A 21,494-nucleotide genomic window follows, 5' to 3' on the forward strand; every position below is an offset into this window, starting at 1 on the left:
AGTATAGGTTATAATTTGACTGCTAACAATAATATAGGCATACTTCACCGTCATAAAATAGGCTATGAACATTAACGGTCTCAGTTCTCACAAATATTGTGGTGGGAATTGTGGTTATTGGACATGTTTGGTGTATTTTATCAATTGACTTCTTGGTTTAGCTTGCTATAAGGATAATAAGTAAATCAAATAACTTTATGAGTATCTTGCATGACACGCGATTAATTAGTGACAAATTGTTCATTGGTTTTTGTGTTCTATTATTTCTGTCAAACGGAAGCAAAAGTTAATTTGGAAGCTTGTTTGGTGCGCACCAAGGTTTGTTAAAAATCAACAGCTCATGGCACCAATGTTTTAATCGTAGGGTACCAAACCTAAGTGTGAACACACCCTTACACAACCCACCCAAACCTGTGTGACTTCTGTGTAAAAGAAAAATCCTAAGAACAATTCCCTCATACAATGAAAGTCAGTCGTAGCCAAAACTGTTTAACAGGTTTGTAAAGGTGAGTAAATGATGACAGATGGGGCTATTTTAAGATTAACAGTGTGGGTCTGGGAATAGGGTAAAACAATAAAAATGCATAGGCTACAAATCATTTGAAAGTATTAAATAAAACATATAATTACATTGTCCACCTGGTAGACAAATCCTATAACAATAACATCTATTTAAGCCTACCCTAATTCAGTCATAGCTATAGATATAGAAAATAACTTACAGAGAATTTATGTTTCGCATCTAATAATTAACTTGAGATGACACATTTTCAACACAAAGATTGCTGAATGATTGCTTTGATGAGGTTACTCCAGTATCCAAAGCTATTTCCAGCTGTTTAGAAGACCTGACTTAGTGTCCCTCGGAGGGCCACAATCGGTATTAGGGGTAAAACAATTTTTTTAAACTTAGTAAAATAATTAAATAATAATAATAATAGGCTAAAGCTTTTTAATCTTCTATTTTAAGTTTTAAAAAATGACAGCAAGGCCTATCTATAACTTTTTGCACTTGAAAAATTCTGTTTAGGTTTATAGATCTTTATATAATGTTCTACAATGTAGATAATTTTAATACAATGACAAGCCAATTCAGCAAATAACAGTCTCTCTCTCTCTCTCGCTCTCTCGAGTATGTTGTGCGACTACATGTCCCACACGACTTTGCGGTCAGAGTCCCGGATGTCTTTTACGCCGGAAGAGAAGCGAGAGTCTTTTCCAGCCATCTTGTGGCATCTAACAGCGAAGTGCTCGCTCAGGCCCCGTAGAATCGGAGGAGAATCCTGCTGAAAGGGGGCCATCATGCCCGGACAACTGCAAGAAGGTTTCTGCTGTGTCGTAACCAATCGGTTCGACCAGCTATTTGATGATGAAGACGATCCGTTTGAGGTTTTGAAGCAGGCAGAAAAGAAGAAGATGGACGCGACCGCTCCTGGTGCTGCCAAGACCGCCGCGCAGGCTACAAAGCAGCCCAAGAAGGAGTCACAGAAAGAAAAGAAATCCCAAGTTTCCGAGAAGGAAGAGACACAAGCTCCCGTTCCCCTTAAGAAAGATGGTAAATATCGCTTGCGTTAAACTCGTCATTTGGTCACACTTTCTTAAGTGAGCAGTCTGCAAAAGACTACTAAAGCCCATGAGGTCACGCACATCACTGTTGTTGATGAACTGCCTGACATCTGAAAAACTTTCAGTGCTTTCAGCAAAAGTGCTTTTCGCGCCATACATCGTTTCTATGTGACGCACGCAGTTGAACCTGTTGCTATCATTATTTTCTGGGTTCTTCATGAACTGCAGGCCTATTGATAACCATCGGCTTGTTTGTTAAATGACTGGTATATTTGTGCATTTAACTCTACAGCTAGTAAAATTATCCCATTCAATAATAAAAGGAACGTCTTATTGATAGTCCCCGAATGTACAGTCCGTTATCTCATGTTTTTTTTTTAAACAACGCTCGAGCAGCAGTGCAGTTCCAACCTCGTGTTTGAGGCAAGAGTCGGTCCTCAGATGTGACACTCCCATTGAAAAGCCTCCAATTGTTATTTGCTTGACGCCGGCTTTTAACTTCTTTGGGTGCTTTAAATTTGCGACAGCCGGGACAGTGTAGGAGGTAGGGTTGTCAGGTTTTTTTTTTTTTTTATCGGGTGTCAGTGTCCCTGACTGATCTGGATGAGAGGAGGCAGCGGGCTCGTGAACAGGTGCGCGTGCGCGGGCGGGACGACGGGCGCGTGATCAGCTGTTGTGCCATGCGAGCGTCTATTTCGGTACGTGGTGGGTGGGATCAGTGAAGAGGCGCAAAACATTATTAACGAGACCCACAACGTAAGTTTATTGATTTACTAATGTGGAAAGTAATAAAAGCACAGTGGACAGTGCAAGAAAATAACAAAAACAAACATTTTAAGCAAATAAGTTAAACTAAAGAAGTAATGGCATAATATTTATTTACATAAAGGATTTTAGACTTTATTTACATAAAGGATTTTAGTAGTGTCCATTTATTTTTTTATATATATATATATATATATATATATATAATATATATATATAATTGTTGTTAAAGACAATTTTTGTACTTGAGCACATTAAAGGTATTTTTCTTGTCTATGATAGTTGTTGGAATCAGTGTAGTTGAAACACTTGTGTGTCTGTTTTGCAGGCGTGAAGAAGATGGGCCGCCGGCCGGAGCAGCAGGGTCCGACAGGATTCCAGCAGCAGGGAGGTCAGGGGGAGGGTCGTCCACCAGCTGACAGGCGGCCTGACAGGAGGCCTCCACGTGAACGACGCTTTGACAAACCCGCTGATGAAAAACCTGCTGAGGGCGGAGAATTCTCAGTAGACAAGTGAGTCAATTGACATTTGTTTTGCTGGTAATACATAGTTTTATATTGAAAACATTTAATTCCATTTTAATGCTTTATTTTATTTTATCATTTTTATTTCTGATCTTTTAAATTTGGCGTGACATGAAAATTGTCCTGTTTTCCAATTCCATGTTGTACATCTTATTGGGAACAATTCATCTGTGCCTATGTTTCATTTTGAAAATATTATTTTGAACTCAGAATGTTTCGTAAACTCTTAGTTAAAACACCGACTTCTCTTTGGTAATCCACTTAAACCTTTAAAGGAACTTAATGCATTCTTTTTCCTGCATACATTTCTACAGTAAGTAGCAAGATCCAAATGTAGGTAATTTCAGCAGAAATGGCTGACCTCTAACTGCTGTATTATCTCTCCTCTTCAGGTCTGTCAGTGACAGGCCGTTCCGGGGTCGTGGAGGTGTCAGAGGAGGGCGCGGAGGCCGGGGCAGAGGTGTCGGCAGGACTGACGGCTTTGATTCTCGCGGCAAACGCGAATTTGACCGACACAGTGGCAGCGACCGATCGTAAGTCATTTGCATCCACGTGTTGACTCCACCTGTGATGCTGCCCATGTGGCATATCAAGGCTAAGTGTTAATTTTTGTTTCAGCAGCCTGAAAGCAGAGGAAAAACGTGGAGGAAGTGGATCTCATAACTGGGGCACTGTTAAGGATGAGTTGAGGTCAGTGGAGCAGCAGATGAGTTTGATTCAAATACGGGTTCATTGGAGGCCTTTTGGTTCAGTATGTTTTGTAAAATTGGATACATTTCTTTTTACAGTGAGCTTGACCAGTCAAATGTCACTGAAGACACCCCTGAAGGAGAGGAGCACCCACCTAATGACTCAGAGAACAAGTGTGTACACTTCAGCTCTAAATTAGCACTGCCGAGTCAGCACTATTAGCTTATGTTTCCACCTATAATAAAAGGAAACTTATACGGTGTAACATTGGGCTTGATTCAAGCATGATGGCTCTATTAAAAGCACAATACATTCACAATCTTTAATAGTTATTGAAAGGACAAGTACTATTGATTAATTGGGATTTTTTTAATCCATGCAACTAGATGCAGCACTTTAAGGTCAGTTTTGTTGTTGATGTTTCCACAGGGAGAATGAGGTTGAGGACGCTAAAGAAGAAGGTCCTAAGGAGATGACTCTGGATGAATGGAAAGCCCAACAGAATAAAGAAAGAGCCAAAGTAGAATTCAACATTCGTAAGGCCAACGAGGGAGCCGATTGGAACAAAGGATACGTTCTGCACAAGTCTAAGGCTGATGATGTAAGAAAAATGTCAACGTTTGAGCTTTGTGTTTCATAGTGTCAATTTTTTTTTTCATGTTAAATGGAAAACTGTGCTGCATCCCTACCATTCCCTAAGACAAGTTACGTTTGTTGTAAGAAGCATGGAAGTGTGCTTGAGGAATCTGATTGCTGTCAATCTCATATGACATCATTACTCTAAAAGCACAACACCAGTGTTTTTAAAACACGCAAGCCTTTAGCCTGCATTATTAAGAAATCATGTCCTTTTCAACCCAGTTAATAAATGAACAGCTTGAGTTGTTTGGATGTTGAACTAAAATGCAAGTTTAATAGAAAAGCACAGTATTATATCATATATACATATTCACTTTCCCACAGTCCTCTGCTGATGATGCCTCTGGAGATCACCAATCCCGCAAGCCTGCGAATGACATTACATCCCAGCTGGAGATTAATTTTGGTGACCTGGGTCGCCCAGGACGTGGTCGTGGAGGTCCTCGAGGTGGCAGGGGAGGCCGTGGGGCCCCTGCTACCAGGCCACCTCGCGAACGCAGGCCAGACAAGGTACAGTCTCTTTGTGTATTTGATCTGCAGGTATGCATATGTATTTGTACGACTGTGGAAGAGTTTGCCCATCTGTCCAAAGATGGATGTTCTCATCACAACCTTATTTATAGAGTTACGCACACCTGATTCGATCATGATTTCTAATTGGTTGGTAACATTTGGCTGACACCATATTGGGGCCAGTATTCAACAAGGACACATTCAGTTGATCAAAAGTGTAAAAAAAAAAAAAAAAAAGATATTTTAAATCAAAGCTGCTCTTCTGAAATCTGTAGTCATAAAAATTCTGAAAAACACATCAGTTTACACAGATATTAAGCAGCACAGCTGTTCAAATAAATGCAGCCTTTGTGAGCAAATCAAGACCTCATTCAAAAACAGAAATCTTACCATGATGTCCATGGCTGCTTGGGGGAAAAAACATGAAGTATATGTAAAGTAGTATTGCTAGATAATCTCAAAGATTAACCAAAACCAAAAACAATTTGACTCAAATGGGCTGCTTTTCTTGTATCTGCATCTTTTAGGCCGGTGGAGTGTCTGTCCCTAATGTGGACGACCCAGAGGCTTTCCCAGCCCTGGCTTAAGCTGCCCAGACAGCGCTCCGCTCACCCAGGAGGATAACTCCTCAACGGGTTCCTGTCTACGAGGCTTGCATGCAAACGGATCCTTCAGCAGATGAAATGATGGAAGACCGTCATCATGCCATTCACCCCTGAGGACTGATTTTACTTGTTTTAGAAAAAAAAAAAGATGGAAAAATAAAAAACCAAAAAAAACTAAGGACGGACTTCTTGCTATTCTGAAGCAAATTATTGGTTGAGGTTTTGTATTTAGAAATAAGGTAGCAGGGATGTTTTCATACAGCGTTTTTGTTTTTTTCTCTCTCTTATGCATTGTTCATGGATACTTTTTGTACTGTTGCTTGAATATATGCGTTTCCAAAAATAGGTGTGAAAAGCACACCAGTTTATCTTAAGGTGTCCCGTAGCTAGATTGCTTTTTACACACAAATGCCTCAAAACAAGGCAGCCACTTCAGGAATAAGAGCTACAAGTTAATTATTTTAATTTGTAGAGGTTACAGCATCACAAGGGGAAGTTACAGAGCATTTTGGTACTGCTCTTTATTTTATTAAACATCTCGATTCGCTGAACGCCGGCCTTGAAACAATCTGAAATCATTTTGATTAAATATACAATTTATGATTAATAACTTATCCAAGATCCAGTTCAGATGATTGTTGCATTCGCCACAAAGTGTCTTTTATTAAATGACCACTGTCTTTTATACCATTGACTGCGGTAACTCAGGATAGTATCATTACGCAAAGCTCCAGTGTAAATGCAGGAAGCAAGTTTACACACCCCACTCCTGTTTACTGAGAAATGAGAGCTAGGTTATTAATAAATCCTTTTAGAAATTATTCTATTTTTTCCCCATTGCGTTTACAACAGCTTTACTGCATAACTGATCTGAAAGAAACACCATCCTGTTCAGTGTGGAACAGCTGACTGCTACGATAATGTGTGAATTCGTACCCTGCTATTAGACCTCTGTCAATAATTAAAAGATGATCGATTCATACGGAGTTGTGTGGAATTTAACTTCAAAGATGAATTTGCTTCCAACTTGTTCTTTTCTGATGCTTGTCAGTTACATTTTAAAGTCTCGAGTTCCTAAAAAAAAAAAACCAGTAGTGATCCTAGTCTTGTTATTAACAGTATAGGGTGTCTTATGCTATGGTGCAATATTGGTTGAAATGGTTTCTGAGATGGAGTTTGGCTTGTAAATAACAATGAGGTCCCAGTTGTTAACATTTAAGTTGATGCATTAGCTAAAATGAACAATGAGATTCATTTTTTCTTTTGCATCTTGGTTAAAGTTGATCAAATGCAATAGTTCATGTTAGTACATGATGCATTAATGTTAAATGATTAGTAGTTCGCATGCAGAATGAAAATTGTCATCATTTACTCACCCTCCACTTGTTCCAACCCTGTACGAGTTTCTTTCCTTTGTTGAACGTAGAAGATATTCTGAAAAATGTTGGTGAACAGTTGATGAGCAACTTTGTCATAGTAGTAACAAAATGCTATGGAAGTCAATGGTGCTCATCCACTGTTTAGATACCAACATTTCAATTCAAAACAATTCAAGTTTTTTTATTTTGTTTGTGTTGAACAGAAGAAACTTAAACCGTTATGGAACAAGTGGAGATTGAGTAAATGATGACAGAATTTTCATTCTGGAAGTGAACTAAACCTTTTAATGGATATAAAAAAAAAAAAAAGTATAATAATTTTGAAAACAAAATTACATATGTGATCTTGAACAACAAAACCAGTATTAAGGGTCAGTAAATTGATATTTTCTTTGATGTATGGTTTGTTAGGATAGGAATCAGGATGATATTTGGCCAAGAAAATCTGAAATCCGAGGGTGCAAAAAATCAGAGGGTTCAAAATACTGAGAAAGCCACCTTTGAAATGGTCCAAATGAAGTCCTTCGCAATGCATTTTACTAATCAAAAAATAGGTTTTGATATATTTATGGTAGGAAATGTACAAAATATATTCATGGAACATGATCTTTACTTAATATCCTAATGATTTTTGGCATAAAAGAAAACTCCACAATTTTGACCCATGCAGTGTTACTTTGGCTAATGCTAAAAAATATACCACGGCGACTTTAGACAGGCTTTGTGGTCCAGGGTCACATATACTGCAGAAATGTTATTCAGTGTATTAATGTTAGCGAATGGGACCTTGTTGCAAATGAAATATTTGTAAATCTATTGTAACTGAAATAACCAGTTGCTCATATAGTGATTCCTGGCACTGGTTAATTGGCATTTTACGAAAGCATTAATTTACGAAAGCATTTGGCAGCGGTCAGTATTTCTGGTTGCTGTTGTTGGCCATTCTCATTTTCTTTAGAAATGTTGCAATTTAGTTTATTATTGAGTTTTAGTTTGGGCAATACACAGGGACTATTTATGGCTGACTGGTAAAATGTCTATCTATAGACTAAAGTCATGTGTTGCCTTGCAATATAATTAAAAAGATGTATTGACAGAAAACCACACACATACAAAACCGAGAACATATTTATTTTGTCCTTGATGCTTTGACTTCAACATGTTTACATTCAAATACAAACTTTACATTAAGACAGTATTCAGCTAAGCTGATGAAAAACAGATGTGATTATGACACATTTATTTGTGTCAAACATCTTGCATTGAGAGAAGATAGGAGTACAGAGTCTGCCTTGATATTGAAACGTGCAATTTTTTTCTTGATTGTAGAGAAAGAGTTAAAAAGTCATTGTTAAAGTTAGTGTTGGACAGCTGCTGAGTGTTTTAGTGGAAAGAACGACCTTTTCAAGTTACATTCATTAAGTATCTGTACTCTTGATGGTCTGTTCCCAGTCTGTTAGATCATCTGCATTTCAGAGATAAGTAGCTGAGGCAGGCCGTGTGTGCTTAAAAGAATATGATAAGTTAACCTTGTTTTTGTTTTAACCCTTTATCACATCCCAAGAGGCCTAAATTGGCCCATCCCTCAAACACAGCCATACAAGCTTTTTACAATTGGCATGAAATTAAAATGAATCAATTTTCTTGTTTCTTGCTTCATCCATGCATTTTTTTTTATTACCTCAATTTGTTATTAAAATAGAATTTAATCTTTCGGTGAAGCATCAGACTTCTATGCTAGACTTCTCCAAACATTTGATCTGCTTAAACTAACCCCTTCCTTAAAATCAGCTGCAAGCTTGCATTCTGATCCAATCAACATCAGATATATATGAGCAAGTCCCTGCATATAAACCATACATTTAAACCATTTCACTTGATTGTTCATCACAATACAGGAAACAAAAATCTGTTGCTACTTTGTTTCATTATGACTTTAAAATGACAACATTGAGATGCGCAGGTATGACTTGAGATTGAGAGCAAGAATATGTCTGTCCTTCTGACTGACAAATTATTTTTTGGATGTGCATGGTTATTTTTCCAGATCCACAGTACAGTCACAGTCTGGTCTAATTTTAATGCCTCTCGAGAATCATGTGCAATCCAGAAATTCACTGCAGTCTATTTTCACTACATCCAGAGTCAGCTTTCCTCCAGTTAAAAACAGGGGCTCCAGGAAAGGGCTGTGAGTGCTTGGGAAGAATTTAAATTCATCCAAACTCCTCTCTTCTCCTTCATATTCATCTTCCTCCTCTCCTCCACTTATTGCCCCATGAGTGGAAATGTAGTCCTCCATGATGTCTGTGATCTTGGTGATTTGGGTGCCATCAGAGGAACTGGACTCGTGAGAGAAACTTTTGATGTAGGTACAGATGGAGGGATAGGGAACTTCCTCCACCTCCACATTATCAGGCTCCTCATTCACACTGGAGTCACACTGGTCTAGATAGAATTTTATTTCACTCTGTGGGAAGGGGAACAGGTGTGAACTAGTTAATGAATTACATTTATAGTTCATATTTACAAAATTTTTGTCAACCAATCCAATTCCATGTTTAAACAAAACAACAATACTGTGATAGGTTTGGGAAACCTACTTTGCTACTATGTGGAACAGTAGTATGTAAAAATAGTTATATGTCCGAATTCATAGTTCATTAAAAAAAAATTGTAGGCGAAATACATTCTACTTGACATTCTAAAGCAACTTCTGTATTGCTTGTATACAACAGTTCGATAAACTAAATATTAATATTGCGCAACTATCATTTAGTCACGATATTGCCAGTTGTCTACTTACAAAATACAAATTGTGCTCTACGTTCAAAAATAGTTCAGTTAAAACAAAAAAGAATGCTTTCGAATAAATCACTTGAGTGAATAATTCAATTCACTGAATTCTCGCTCATTAAGACAGTTGTTTTGTTCCTGAATGAATCAATATTTTGAATGAATCATTTAAGTAAATTATTCAATATCTCACTCACAGTGTAATACTGTTTAAAAAAAAAAAAAAGAAAGATCCACCAAAACATTCCAACCACTAATGCACAAACTGACAAGCCAGCAGAGCTGGGTAAATTACTTGTCAACTGTAAACCAATGACAAACATTGTAGTCAGTTTTGTAATCCATTACATTACACATTTTAGGAAATGTAATCAGACTACTTTTTGATTACTTTCAGATTACGTTTGAATTAACTCTTTTAACACATTGATTTAAATAGAATAATCTTGTACCATATTGATATAAAAATGCAAAGATAATATATTCCATTCATTGTTAGTAACAACCTATAAAGTGCATTAAATGTATTACTCCCTTGGCTAATTGCTAGTTTGTAAGAAAACATGTGCTTCAGGGTTGGTCACACTAGACTACAATACAGTTCTTCGGGCACTTGTCTTTTAAAAAAAATATAAATTCAACAAATAATAATAATAATTAAAAAAATGAAAATAACCTCACATCCACTTTCCTACAATGCCACAAATCTTCAGTTTTAAAGCTTTTAAGAGGTCATGCTATGATGTCACCCAACCTGTAAATTTGAATGCTTTGGAATGCAAAACTTCTTTGCATAAGCTCGTGTCTCCAGAATTCTCACTCATATGAATTGAAGTGAATGGCAGTGTAGTGTGACCGACCGAAAAGCTTAACATAATGGCTGTGTTTATGCAACTAGCCTCTGATATACAGTACAATAGCACTGGGACTTTTCATTCTTTGCATGAGCCCACTGGCATGCAGAGTTGGGTAGTGACTGATTACATGTAATCTGGATTCATAATTAAATTAAATTAGTTCCTTCAATAAGTTCCTTCACGAATATATAACTAGTCTTAAAGAAAAAAAAAAACTTAGATGACCAACTTGTAGGACTAATCTAGGAAGTTCATGAAACTTGCCCCCGAAACTCTTGCAACAACACTCAAGCTCTGGAACTAACTGCTGAATACCAGTGAATGAGATTATAAAGCTGCGGTGTGAGGGAAATATTTTCTTACTGTCCTCGTTTTCCACAGAAAAAAAGTCTTAGTGGATGAGTAAATTATATCATTTTGATGAGTTTTCATTTTGACAGAACTATCCCTAAATGCTAAAGCTTGCTTATGATACCCAGAAATGCTGTTAGGTAGCTCACTTGTTTTGAAAATACAGTCTGTGTAGGCACTTCCTTACATTTACCTGGTCATCAGCATACGTCTTTGCACATTTGCTGTTTGCTGGATCTGGAATAATGGGCAGCAGACCCCTGCAACAGCATAAGAATCTATCAAGGAAGAACAGACATGGCAGTGTTTCAAATCACAAAAAAAGTATTATTATTATTATTATTATTTGTCTGTAGAATTCAAGGATTTCTGCTGATTCTTACCTTCTATGGACAGAGGAGAACTGACAGATGCACAGGAGGATTAGACAGGCCAAAAGTACTACTCCACCAGCCAGGATCACCAGGGACAGAATTCTCTCAGCTGAAAAAGGATATCATAGGTCACTCTTACCTACATCTTCTTTGTCCACAAAAGCGCTTAAAAAAATGCCAAATATTGGGATTTAAACCCAGTAAATGATGTTGAAGTGCAACAATATTCATAAATACATACAGTCTGATAGCGTGCAGAATGGGAGATCAGTTCCTTTGGGTCCCTCCCCTGCATCAGTCCAGGCAGTGACCCACAGATTGTAACACTGATCTGGTGACAGACCACTGATGACAAACTGTGTCTTTGGATGGTCTACACCTGCAGCCAAAGTGCAGCACCACGTCAGAAATCTAATATCTCAGTTGATTTAGCACTGCAATTGATGAACATCCCAAGCAAGCAGTCTTTTTATATTGCTTTATAAAATAAATCTTGAGAGCCAACAGTAAATATTGTTTCAGTGTTATACATTTTAACATTTATCCCCAATTAATGCTTCTTGAACTCCCTTTAAACAAGATAAGCCTTACTGAATTTGTGAATATCTCCCTTCAACTTGTCCATCAAGTAGACAGTGTATTTTTTCAAACAGCCTCTTCTCTTCTTTTGAGGCATTTCATTCCAGGTCACTCTCAAGCTCTTTGTGTCCTTCCCTAAAGGTTTAGGATCTGGACCCTGTTCTGGAGCTGTGAATTCCAAGATGAAACAGTGATTATGATAAGGAGAGTCATGCATTTTTATGTATATTTTCACCAGGGCTACATTTCTTTTATTACAAATACAGTCAAAATAATAGTAGTGTTTGTGTTATATACATATTCCTGTTTTATATTTTAATACATGTTAAAATTCAATTTATTGCTATAGTGTAAGCTGAATTTTCAGCAGCCATTACTCCAGTCTAAAGTGTCACCCTTCAGAAAGCATTATAATAAGCTGATTTGAGCTTCAGAAACACTTCTAATTATTGTCAATGTTGAAAATATTTTTTATGGTAACCATTGCATTTTTCAGGATCCATTGCTGGAAAAAAATTTAATCAAAATAAATAACAAATGTCTTAACTGTCACTTTGATCAATTTAATGTATCCTAGTTGAAAAAAACAAATTATATATATATATATATATATATATATATATATATATATATATATATATATATATATATATATATATATATATATATATATTTTTTTTTTTTTTTTTTTTAAATAAATAAATCTTACTGAAATAAAAAAAATAAATGAAATAAAAAATAAATAAATCTGCAAACTTTTGAATGTGCACTGAGTGTGTGTGTGTATATATATATTTATTTAATTCACTTTGATGATTATTTATACAGAATGAGAATTAGGAATGAACCTGATTGCCATGAGGAGATGCCTTTGATGGTTGCCATTTTGGGACCAGATGATCGCAGAGCGGTGACTGCAACCTGATAGCATTCTTGAGGCTGCAGACCTGGAAAGACAACAGAATATAAGGTATTTTATTACAGTGTGGAAACCAACCAACTAATTTCGACTGGTCTTAACTCATACCATCCAATTAAACCTGCCTGTAATGTGAGCTGTGGTATCCACCACTCTGGTCCACTGAATCCCCTCTATGTTTCCAACCGGATACCAATGCACCACATATTCAGTGCCTGCAATGTCAAGCTTGGGCCAGAAGAGGGCAATGCTATGATTATTCAATGGCCTGTGTGACAGTAAACCTGCAACTAGACCTGTGAACACAATATGCATGGCTTAGCTTTGCTATATTGGCCACAAGCATCTTTCAATTATTTGGCTCTGCATTGCAAAAATTTCAAAAACCAAAGGCTTACCTGGAAACCGCAGCTGAATAATTTTGACAGGAGATTGACCCTCTGAGTTAACCGCGGACACTGACACAGAACAATTATAGCAGCATATGCTCTGATTTCTGCTGGGTGGAACTACGATGATAGAGTGCCTCTTTCCCTTTTGCTCCTGGACACTTATATTATAACTCTGAATTTTCCCCTTGGCATCTGAAATGTTCAGTTCCTAAAACATAATAAAGCTGAATATTAAGGCAATCTTTATTACGCAGTTCAGTTTGTCTAAATGCATGCATCTGGCCTGTGATAGAGTCAGCCGTTAATGACATGAGGCACAAAAATGACTCTAAAAGAGAGAATTCTCAAATCCATCATTTCCTCTAAGCCCCTGCTCAGTTTTTGTAAACTGAAACTAACAGTCGACTAACTTTTGGTTTCAGACTAAGTGTGTTTGGGAAGATGCAATTCACACAAGCAAACCATTGCTTAGAGGTGGTTTGACATTTAAGGACCTGTGTGAAAAGTAAAGTACAGGGGGAGGGAATCGTGTAAGGACCTGTCTAAATGAAACATTAATAGAAAATAGGTCAGTGAAGGGGTTACGTGCCTTCCAAAATATGCGGAAACACTTGCTTTTAGATTGTGGGGGCTTCTGTTCTTGGAGGTACCAGACATCAAGTGCCTTATCAGGAGCTAAAGAAAGAGAGAGGAATAAAAACAGTTCTATTACAATCGGTCACACTCTTTTTCTTTCACTTGGCATGTCAGTTGTTAATAATCCGTATAATGTGGGGTGTATTCGTTGTTGTTTTTTTTTTTTTTTTTTTGCTAAACCAAAAGTCAGTGCAGTCCCGTCAAATTTGAAAGTTTTCTCTTTAATCACTTCTTAACGAAGTTAAGTAACACTAAAAAGTTAATTTAATCAGTCACCACTCACGTTTGCTTTAGTTTTGCCCATTATCTCAAGCACCTGCGACATGCTAACAAAGTAGTGACTATCCCACGCCAGTACAATCAACTTATCTAACACCATCATACTTCTGAAGCGCTCTTTCCAGCACACGCGTAACTACCCACATTCATACGACCCCTTACAGTTTCTGATGAGGGAGCAGCTCAAAATGACTACACAAACTAAGCTGCCTTCAAAATTCTATAAATACAAAATGTGACTTAATGAAGGTCCTTACAAATCATATATTTCATAACCTACCTTCTTCTTTTGTTGTTTTTTGCTTTGGTTGACTCCAGTCACTCCAAAGACCTGCTGTGTGGTTAACTTTCCTCCTGATCTGGAAATTGTACGTGGTATCCGGATGTAGCGAGGATATGTTCAGTCTGCTCTTATTATTAGTCTGCGGAGACAACATAATCAAATGTGTTGTTATCTCACCAGATGCGAAGATAAATATGAAGATTTCTCTGTTAGAATATCTTTCAAGAATGTTTGAATGCTTCTTTTAAAAAATGTTAGCATCTGTTTTCAATAAAACAAAAGTTGATGGAGTTAAAGGTTAAAACCGTTGTGCAGCTTAATATTTTTTAAAGAAATTGTGATCAATTTTTCAGAATCCTTCGATGTTTCTTTTATCCATTGCTGTTCATTATAAATATCTTCATTCACAGTTAAATACAACATGGCATCTGTGGATGAATCACACACTGTTTGATGTCACTGATGCCAAACGGCATTCAGAATTTCCCCGTTTGTGTTCCAAGGAAATGAGGGTGAATAAATGACAAACAATCATTTTGGTTGAACCATCCCTTTAAGCACACGATTGACTTTCACCAGTGGAAAGCGTCCTTAGGTTTAGAGTCAACGAGACCATCTCTGGATCCCCAAACATATTTCTTTATCAAAATTAAAATATTTAGTATTCCTGCAAAGCTGTCTGTCCTGTACTGTACGGAATAGTTACTGAAATAATTTCATTGATAAAGAGACACCAAGACGTATGTTGTGGGATGTGCAACAGTCATCCTAATAATAAGGATTGCAAAAAACCCCTTTCTTGACATTTCTTATTCCAGTTTTGAGTCATCACGGAGGGCTTGTGGTTTGACGACCAAACTAATCTGTGAGGTTTTGTGGGTTTTGTTTTTGTCATCATGAATCGACTCATCTTTGCAACTCTGCATTTTTATTTATCAGCTTTACCAAGATAGACAATGGAGAGGTCTGCAAGTAAAAATGAAGTGGCTTTGAATACCACTTAAGTCTGATTCTAACTGAAGATGCTGAACAATTAAACCACATTTCAGAATCAGAAGCTTTACCTGGAAGGTGTCTGAGATCCCATTTACAGCACTGTACTGGATTTCAACCAAGTTCATGCTGTGATTGTCTGTGTGTAGGTTGCACCATCGGGAGGAACAGCTCACATTAATGATTTCAGGCATTGAGGGTTTTACTGTAAACGAACAGAGAAACATTGCATCATTTTCGGGCCACATTTCTCTACATCTGAAACGCAGTCCAATTCTTTTTGGTTTTAGATTAAGTCAAGATCTTTTGCAGCAGCATCTGAAATAATAAAGTCAACTAGCGTTGGTTGTAAAAACAACCAATTCTATAAAACTGACCAAATTTTTTGGAATCCTCCCAACCCACAACTCTTCTTGCTAACTAGGCACAGCATGACAAAATGAAAAGCAATAAAAGCTATTAACATCTTTTTTTTTTTCATAAATAGGCAACAATTTTTCTATTCTTATTTATTTATTTTTTTTATGACATGGACAGACTAAGGTGAGAAACTGAGAACTTTTTGTTCTAGTTTTAATGCAGTGGCTTTCAGGACGAGTTCATTTTTTAATAAGACAAAACAAGCAAGCAAATAATATCTGTACATTTTAATATTGTAAATATTAATATAATTTAATATTGTATTTTAAATAATAAGGCTGAGAATGGCCTTTACTGTTTTACAAGTAGCCAACAAAAATCTCATCCACACACTGTACTGACTGGCTTTGATATGCATCATGCAGCATTTCTGCTTTTGGTGTTGACAGAAAAACTTTTTCTAAAAATACATTTTTTGTTTTTTTTTTACAAATCCAGGGTGCAGTAAAAAGACTTTGGAGAACTGTCAAAAGTTAATCAATTCCATCATCCATATTAAACATAACTAAACCTAAACATTGAGTGAATTCAACTGAATGGTTTCACTCTTTTTGTTGTTTATAATTATGAGTTTGGGAATTTATTTACCTATATTTATGAGGTTGATGGTGTGAGGGCCTGAGGTTTTTGAGCCCAGGGTATTAGAGACACTGAGCCACACAACAACCTGTGTCATTTCTGAGCTTTTGATGGGGAAAGTGGAGTGACAAAATCCTGTAGCGTTCATAAAACTCTCATAGCCAAGTTCCAGGTCACCATGAACCCTGAAAAGGCACAGGGAAAACATCAAGTCAAATAATTAAATTAGTTTTACGTGTGTCTCTGCTTTTGGTTGTATCGTATGATCTTTAACCTTAAAGATCCTCCTTATAAAGCTGATTTGACTCTTTTTACTAACCGTAACTGACATGTGGTGTCGATTATGGTACCTCTTCCCGTTGTCCAAATGCAACTGACATTGCGAGAATTCATTTTTTGAACACATGTGAGGTTTTGTGGAATGTCTGGAGGGTCTGAAAAAGAAGCACATGACTGTGAAAGTTTCAGAATTAAAAGTGTCAGAGTCTCCACCCTTGCCAAAGGGTGGAACAAATCATACTTGTCAACGTTTCCCACAAATTTTGTTTCATTAATTAGTTTCAGCCCTTTACAAACATTTTTTATTTCTCTGCACATCATTTTTCACTAAGAGAAGGTGTCTTCATTTTGTAACTCTAAAAGACACATTTTGCAAAGTTGAATAATATGGCATGATATAAGACAAGGTTACCACACATCTAGAAAGATAAAAGTCTGAAATTAATTTTCAATTATCATTTTAGCTGATTGCAGAGCTGAGAATTACTTGAAAAAATTGTATAATCAATATAGAAATTTAGTGATAAAGACTGTCCATGTGTGTGGGAACCCTGAAATAAAGACATGTTCTATAAAGTTACAAGCTTACATCCAGGTTTGATGTCGATTCCACATGGTTCTGGGTTCTCCTCACACCTGCAGCTGAAAGTGCTGAACTCTTTTATATTCACAACTTCCACAGACACCTCCATTGACATGGCTTTCTTTTTTATATATTGAATTTGCGTTCCATTTAGAAAAATGAGTTTGGAGCATTGCTTGTTAAAGATACAGGAGAAGGTGAAGTTGGATCCTAAGAGGACTTCTTCACCTTTGCTTGATCTCACAGTGCACACAGTTCCTGCAAGAAGCATAAACAGAGGAAGCATTAAAATAAAAACTATGTTATCACAGTATAGCACGGGATATTTGCACCAGGGTTGTAAATATCATAGACATTCCTCTGTACTCCCCATTATTCACAATAAGCAATCATTATGTGCTTATAGTTCATTCTTAAATTAATTTATTTTGTCCACCACAATCCCAATTATGTGTTCACATCCTTAAGTTTTTAAGTGTTTTGTATGCAAATCTGAACGCAGAAGCCAAATGTTCCATACAAATTAGGTCTAATTTGCATTCCACAATCTCAATACATAACATTCTCACTGATGACGCTGTCCAAAATTATATGTTTTGATATTTAGGCCACATAAAATTTGTTTTTCTTTAACTTAAGACAGTTTTGGTCCTGAGGACTCTCTTTGTCATTTATTTGAATAACAATATCCGACTGTCAGTAAACATGCATCACCAAATCTGCAATTTGTTTTTAAAAGTCATAGTGTCAAGCCACAGTGTCATTTCCACCACAACATCAAACGATGTCGTTTTTTTCTTTAATAACAATCTATGCTAGAAATGAGAACGATGCAGATGACTTGAGTTTTTTTTTTTTTTAAATAAAAGGTCTAATTTTGCAGCTAGCCTTAAATAACATTAACAGTTTATTTGAGAAGTAGCAAGAATAAACGTCGAAGCCATGAAACGGTTTCCAAGCGCTTCAAATAGGCTAATGGGAAAAAGTGGTTTGTTGGAATACAAGTCAAACCGTGGCCCATCAAATATCCCGAATCTAAAGCAAATCTCATACATTAAAAATAATTATATCATACCTTCATGTGCACCTGTAGCCAGGATGAAGCAGAACATTACAAGGATCGACCACGTACATTCAGAAGACATCGAGCTCGGTGCTGAAGACCACACAAACTCACAAGACCCTCTGTAAACAAACATTCATGAGATTTTAAGAGTTACCTTCCAACTTTACTTGCTTATTGAGAAGTTCAAGCCACTCTTTTATCATTTAGACAGGTGGAAAAGAACGCGTTCTACAAAAAAAAAAACAAAGCTATAATTCAGCAGTATACACGTCTCCAATAATATTACAACAGTAGAGCGTTTGTCACGTCGCGTTAATGTCGCGTAATTGTAAGACTTGAAGACCCGAACGGTTCATCGTTTAAGATAACACCTTTCAAGATTTTCTGTTATATAACATAGCTGTATACTTACCCCTGCCCATGGGACAGAACTGTTCGGTTTGGTCATCGGTGCGTTTTCTGAGTTTTAATGTGGCAGTAGAGCCCTCAGGCGCATCTCCTCCCTCTCCTGTTGAAGAGCTGAGCGCGCGACGTCTTGTGTGATTTGTAACAAATGAGCGCGTATGACATCAGTAACCTCAGCACTCGGTTTACTGCAGGATACTGTTAATCAGGATTTTTTTTTTCATTACTGTATTGTGAAGTACAGACGACACATTAATCATAACGGTCATCATACAGTCATCCATTGCATTTTGAGGTCTGTTTTTATTTTATTTTATTATTTTATTATTTTATTCAGAAAATGAAATGTGAGAATATTAAATATATACACATATATTTTTATAAAAATATATAAATATATTATTTTTTAATATCATAACTTATTTACATGAACAGCATTGAACCTAATACAGCTAATTACAAATATTTACGTTTTTTTTTAACCCTTTAATATATATATATATCAGATTGTTTAACATGACGAAAATATTTATGAAACATTTCAATTAGAGGTGAAGTGAATAAAGTGAATAGCACTCTAAAATATTTATTAATAAATGATCAGTTTTCATGCAATGGACATGGATGTTTGCAGATGTTTGACGTTTAAAAATGCCATGTTTAACGTTTTATCCAATTAGCCTATTGCATATATGATGGGAACAAAAATGTAGCCTAACCGCATAACAGGAATGATTCGTGACACATAAAATAAAAAGTGCTGCAGTCCAAAATAAACGGACTTGATCAACAGGCCACCCCAAAACAATTAACAACCATTTGCAAATTTAAATGAACAGAAAGTCTAAAGCAATTTACAAACAACTATTTTATCAGTGCAATAACATATATCAGGAAGAACGATAAACTATACCTGAATATAGTTTATTAATAGATTATTATATTATAAGTTTTTGCCTTGATATTAGGTTATTTCCCTACCGATCTATAATAGAGAAATTTAATAACACTTTAATAGCTATTTTTAACATAGAAACATAGAAACCTGTTAATAGTGTTCCTGGGACACCATACAAAAACCCTAGTTAATAACAACATAACATGAAGAATATTTATTACAAATCTAAAGGTTTAAGAGACTGAAAAAAACTAAAAACGCCTTTCTCAGGCCTTTGAAAGATGTTGCATGTTTTCTCCAAAGCATTTTCTCTGCTCTCAAGTGCAACATATGGCAGCTCTACATTATTTCACTTTACATAATCGTAAAGGGACAAAATAAGTGCTTTTGTAAGGACAGACTCCCCACCCACCCTTAAAGTTCCCATACATCATCTTGAAAGGTATCATTCAGTATCACAATAATAGAGTGGAATATTTGTGCAGAGAAGTGCTACAAATAAGTTGATGGTGTCTCCTCACGTGTGAGATGATGAACTGTATTCTTCAGGGCGACGAGTACTTTCTCAGGAAGTTTTAAAAACAGCTTTGCGGTGCAGGTGTCTCTGCAGGATGGAGTGTAACTGAGAACCAAAAAGAACCCGTTGAGACTCACTGGCTAATGGTATAAATAACATGTCAGGTTAAAAAGGTTATACATGTCAAACGCAGCATGTCAAATGCAGCTTTGCAGGTTATTAATATGTTCTATCCACCATCTGACTGTGTCAAAGAATATAAGCACTGCAAGACTGTATATAAATCAGATTTTATTCAGTGGTTGGTTAAAACATTCAGAAAGAGATTTGTAAAGTGATTTGTATTTTAAACAGGAAAATCACACTAGAATATACTTTAAATGTACCACCATTCCTGTGAACTAGCACCAAAATATAAAGGTGTGGTTCCTGCTCACTGAGCTTTGAAACACCTGCAGTTGTGGTACAAGACATGTATTAGTTCCTTAAAAAAAACCATGCCATTTTTTTTCTCCTGAAATCTATATTTAGTGGCCCAGCATACATTCAGGAAGTCCTTTGCGACCATGAGCCTGAAATGAAGATGAAAACAGTTTTTGTTTTATCCAGCTGTATTTACTCAGTGCAACTTATAACATCAAAGTAAAATATATCACCAACATGTCGGCAAAATAAATAAATAAAAAAACTAGAATCATTTCGTTGGAAAAATAATCACCCCCTTCCTAAAAATGACTTGTACAATCAATCAGATGTAGCTAACCACCTTCTCAATGGCACACAAAGCCATTTCACTTTCATTTGTGATCTGCTGTATAATTTTAATTATAGCTCAGCATGAAAAGAGCTAAACTATGGGTGGCAAGGCACTGTCAAAAGATCTCTGGGATAAAGCTGTGGACAGTCCAAGTCAGAAGATGGATGCAAAAAAAAAAAAAAGTCTTTATCAATGCCTAGAAGCACACTGAAGTCTATTATTAAGAAGTCAGGACGTCTCTCCAGACTGGATGAATGAACCAGGAGGAAACTGGTCAGAGAGGCAAGAGACCTATAGCAACTCTTAAGCAGCTGTGGGAATTTTAGAAAATGAGTGGTCATTGTGTGCATGTGACAACAATATCACAAATTCTCCATAAATGTGGCTTGTATGGGAGGGTTGCAATAAAAAATGCCACTTCTCAAGAAAGGCCACATGCAGTCACGACTGAGCTTTGCCAAAACGCACCTTGAAGATTCTGAGGCAGATGCAATTAACACTGAATTATTTGGCCTCAACACCAAACAATTTGTCTAGGGGAAGTACAATACAGCTCACCATCCAAATAACAGCATTCCTTAAGCATGGAGGTGGAAATATCTTGGATGTTTCTCTGCAGCAGGGACTTGGACTTGGATCTTATAAGTTGCATTCAGTAAATACAGCTGGATAAAACAAAAACTGTGTCCATCTTCATTTTAGGCTGCAAAGGAACAAAATGTGATAATTTTAAAGGAGGTGATTCTTTTCTATACCCACTGTGTGTGTGTGTGTGTGTGTGTGTGTGTATATATGAGCAGAATGTCATACATACACACGTTGGATTTTCGTGTTTTATGAGGACACACACACA

The 21,494-nt window shown here is 36.5% G+C and overlaps 2 protein-coding genes across 5 annotated transcripts; one reads left to right on the forward strand and one right to left on the reverse strand.

The window, feature by feature from the left end:
* Positions 1-1,183: 1,183 nt before the first annotated feature.
* On the forward strand, positions 1,184-6,284 carry LOC113050497 (plasminogen activator inhibitor 1 RNA-binding protein-like). Of its 2 annotated transcripts, none has more exons than XM_026213495.1 (8): positions 1,184-1,555; positions 2,660-2,843; positions 3,248-3,388; positions 3,474-3,545; positions 3,644-3,718; positions 3,975-4,146; positions 4,509-4,694; positions 5,225-6,284. In XM_026213495.1, the coding sequence occupies exons 1-8, from the start codon at positions 1,303-1,305 to the stop codon at positions 5,282-5,284; spliced, it is 1,143 nt and encodes a 380-aa protein (XP_026069280.1). In that variant the 5' UTR covers positions 1,184-1,302; the 3' UTR covers positions 5,285-6,284. The 2 variants fall into 2 exon arrangements, with proteins under 2 accessions (XP_026069280.1, XP_026069281.1); XM_026213496.1 differs by having other exon boundaries at positions 3,477-3,545.
* A 1,511-nt stretch (positions 6,285-7,795) lies between these two features.
* LOC113050492 (interleukin-12 receptor subunit beta-2-like) lies at positions 7,796-18,608 on the reverse strand. Of its 3 annotated transcripts, none has more exons than XM_026213490.1 (16): positions 18,477-18,608; positions 18,074-18,183; positions 17,005-17,256; positions 16,456-16,570; positions 16,146-16,321; positions 15,209-15,342; positions 14,142-14,283; positions 13,536-13,621; positions 12,953-13,154; positions 12,680-12,850; positions 12,484-12,582; positions 11,648-11,803; positions 11,298-11,435; positions 11,066-11,165; positions 10,876-10,942; positions 7,796-9,148 (listed from the first exon to the last, which is right to left on the reverse strand). In XM_026213490.1, the coding sequence occupies exons 2-16, from the start codon at positions 18,141-18,143 to the stop codon at positions 8,777-8,779; spliced, it is 2,280 nt and encodes a 759-aa protein (XP_026069275.1). In that variant the 5' UTR covers positions 18,144-18,183; positions 18,477-18,608; the 3' UTR covers positions 7,796-8,776. The 3 variants fall into 3 exon arrangements, with proteins under 3 accessions (XP_026069275.1, XP_026069274.1, XP_026069276.1); XM_026213489.1 differs by having other exon boundaries at positions 10,876-10,960; XM_026213491.1 differs by lacking the exons at positions 18,074-18,183; positions 18,477-18,608 and having other exon boundaries at positions 10,876-10,960; positions 17,005-17,269.
* Positions 18,609-21,494: the final 2,886 nt, after the last annotated feature.

The sequence above is a fragment of the Carassius auratus genome, chromosome 31 (genome assembly GCF_003368295.1).
Source record: "Carassius auratus strain Wakin chromosome 31, ASM336829v1, whole genome shotgun sequence".
In the NCBI taxonomy this organism is placed as follows: Eukaryota; Metazoa; Chordata; class Actinopteri; order Cypriniformes; family Cyprinidae; genus Carassius; species Carassius auratus.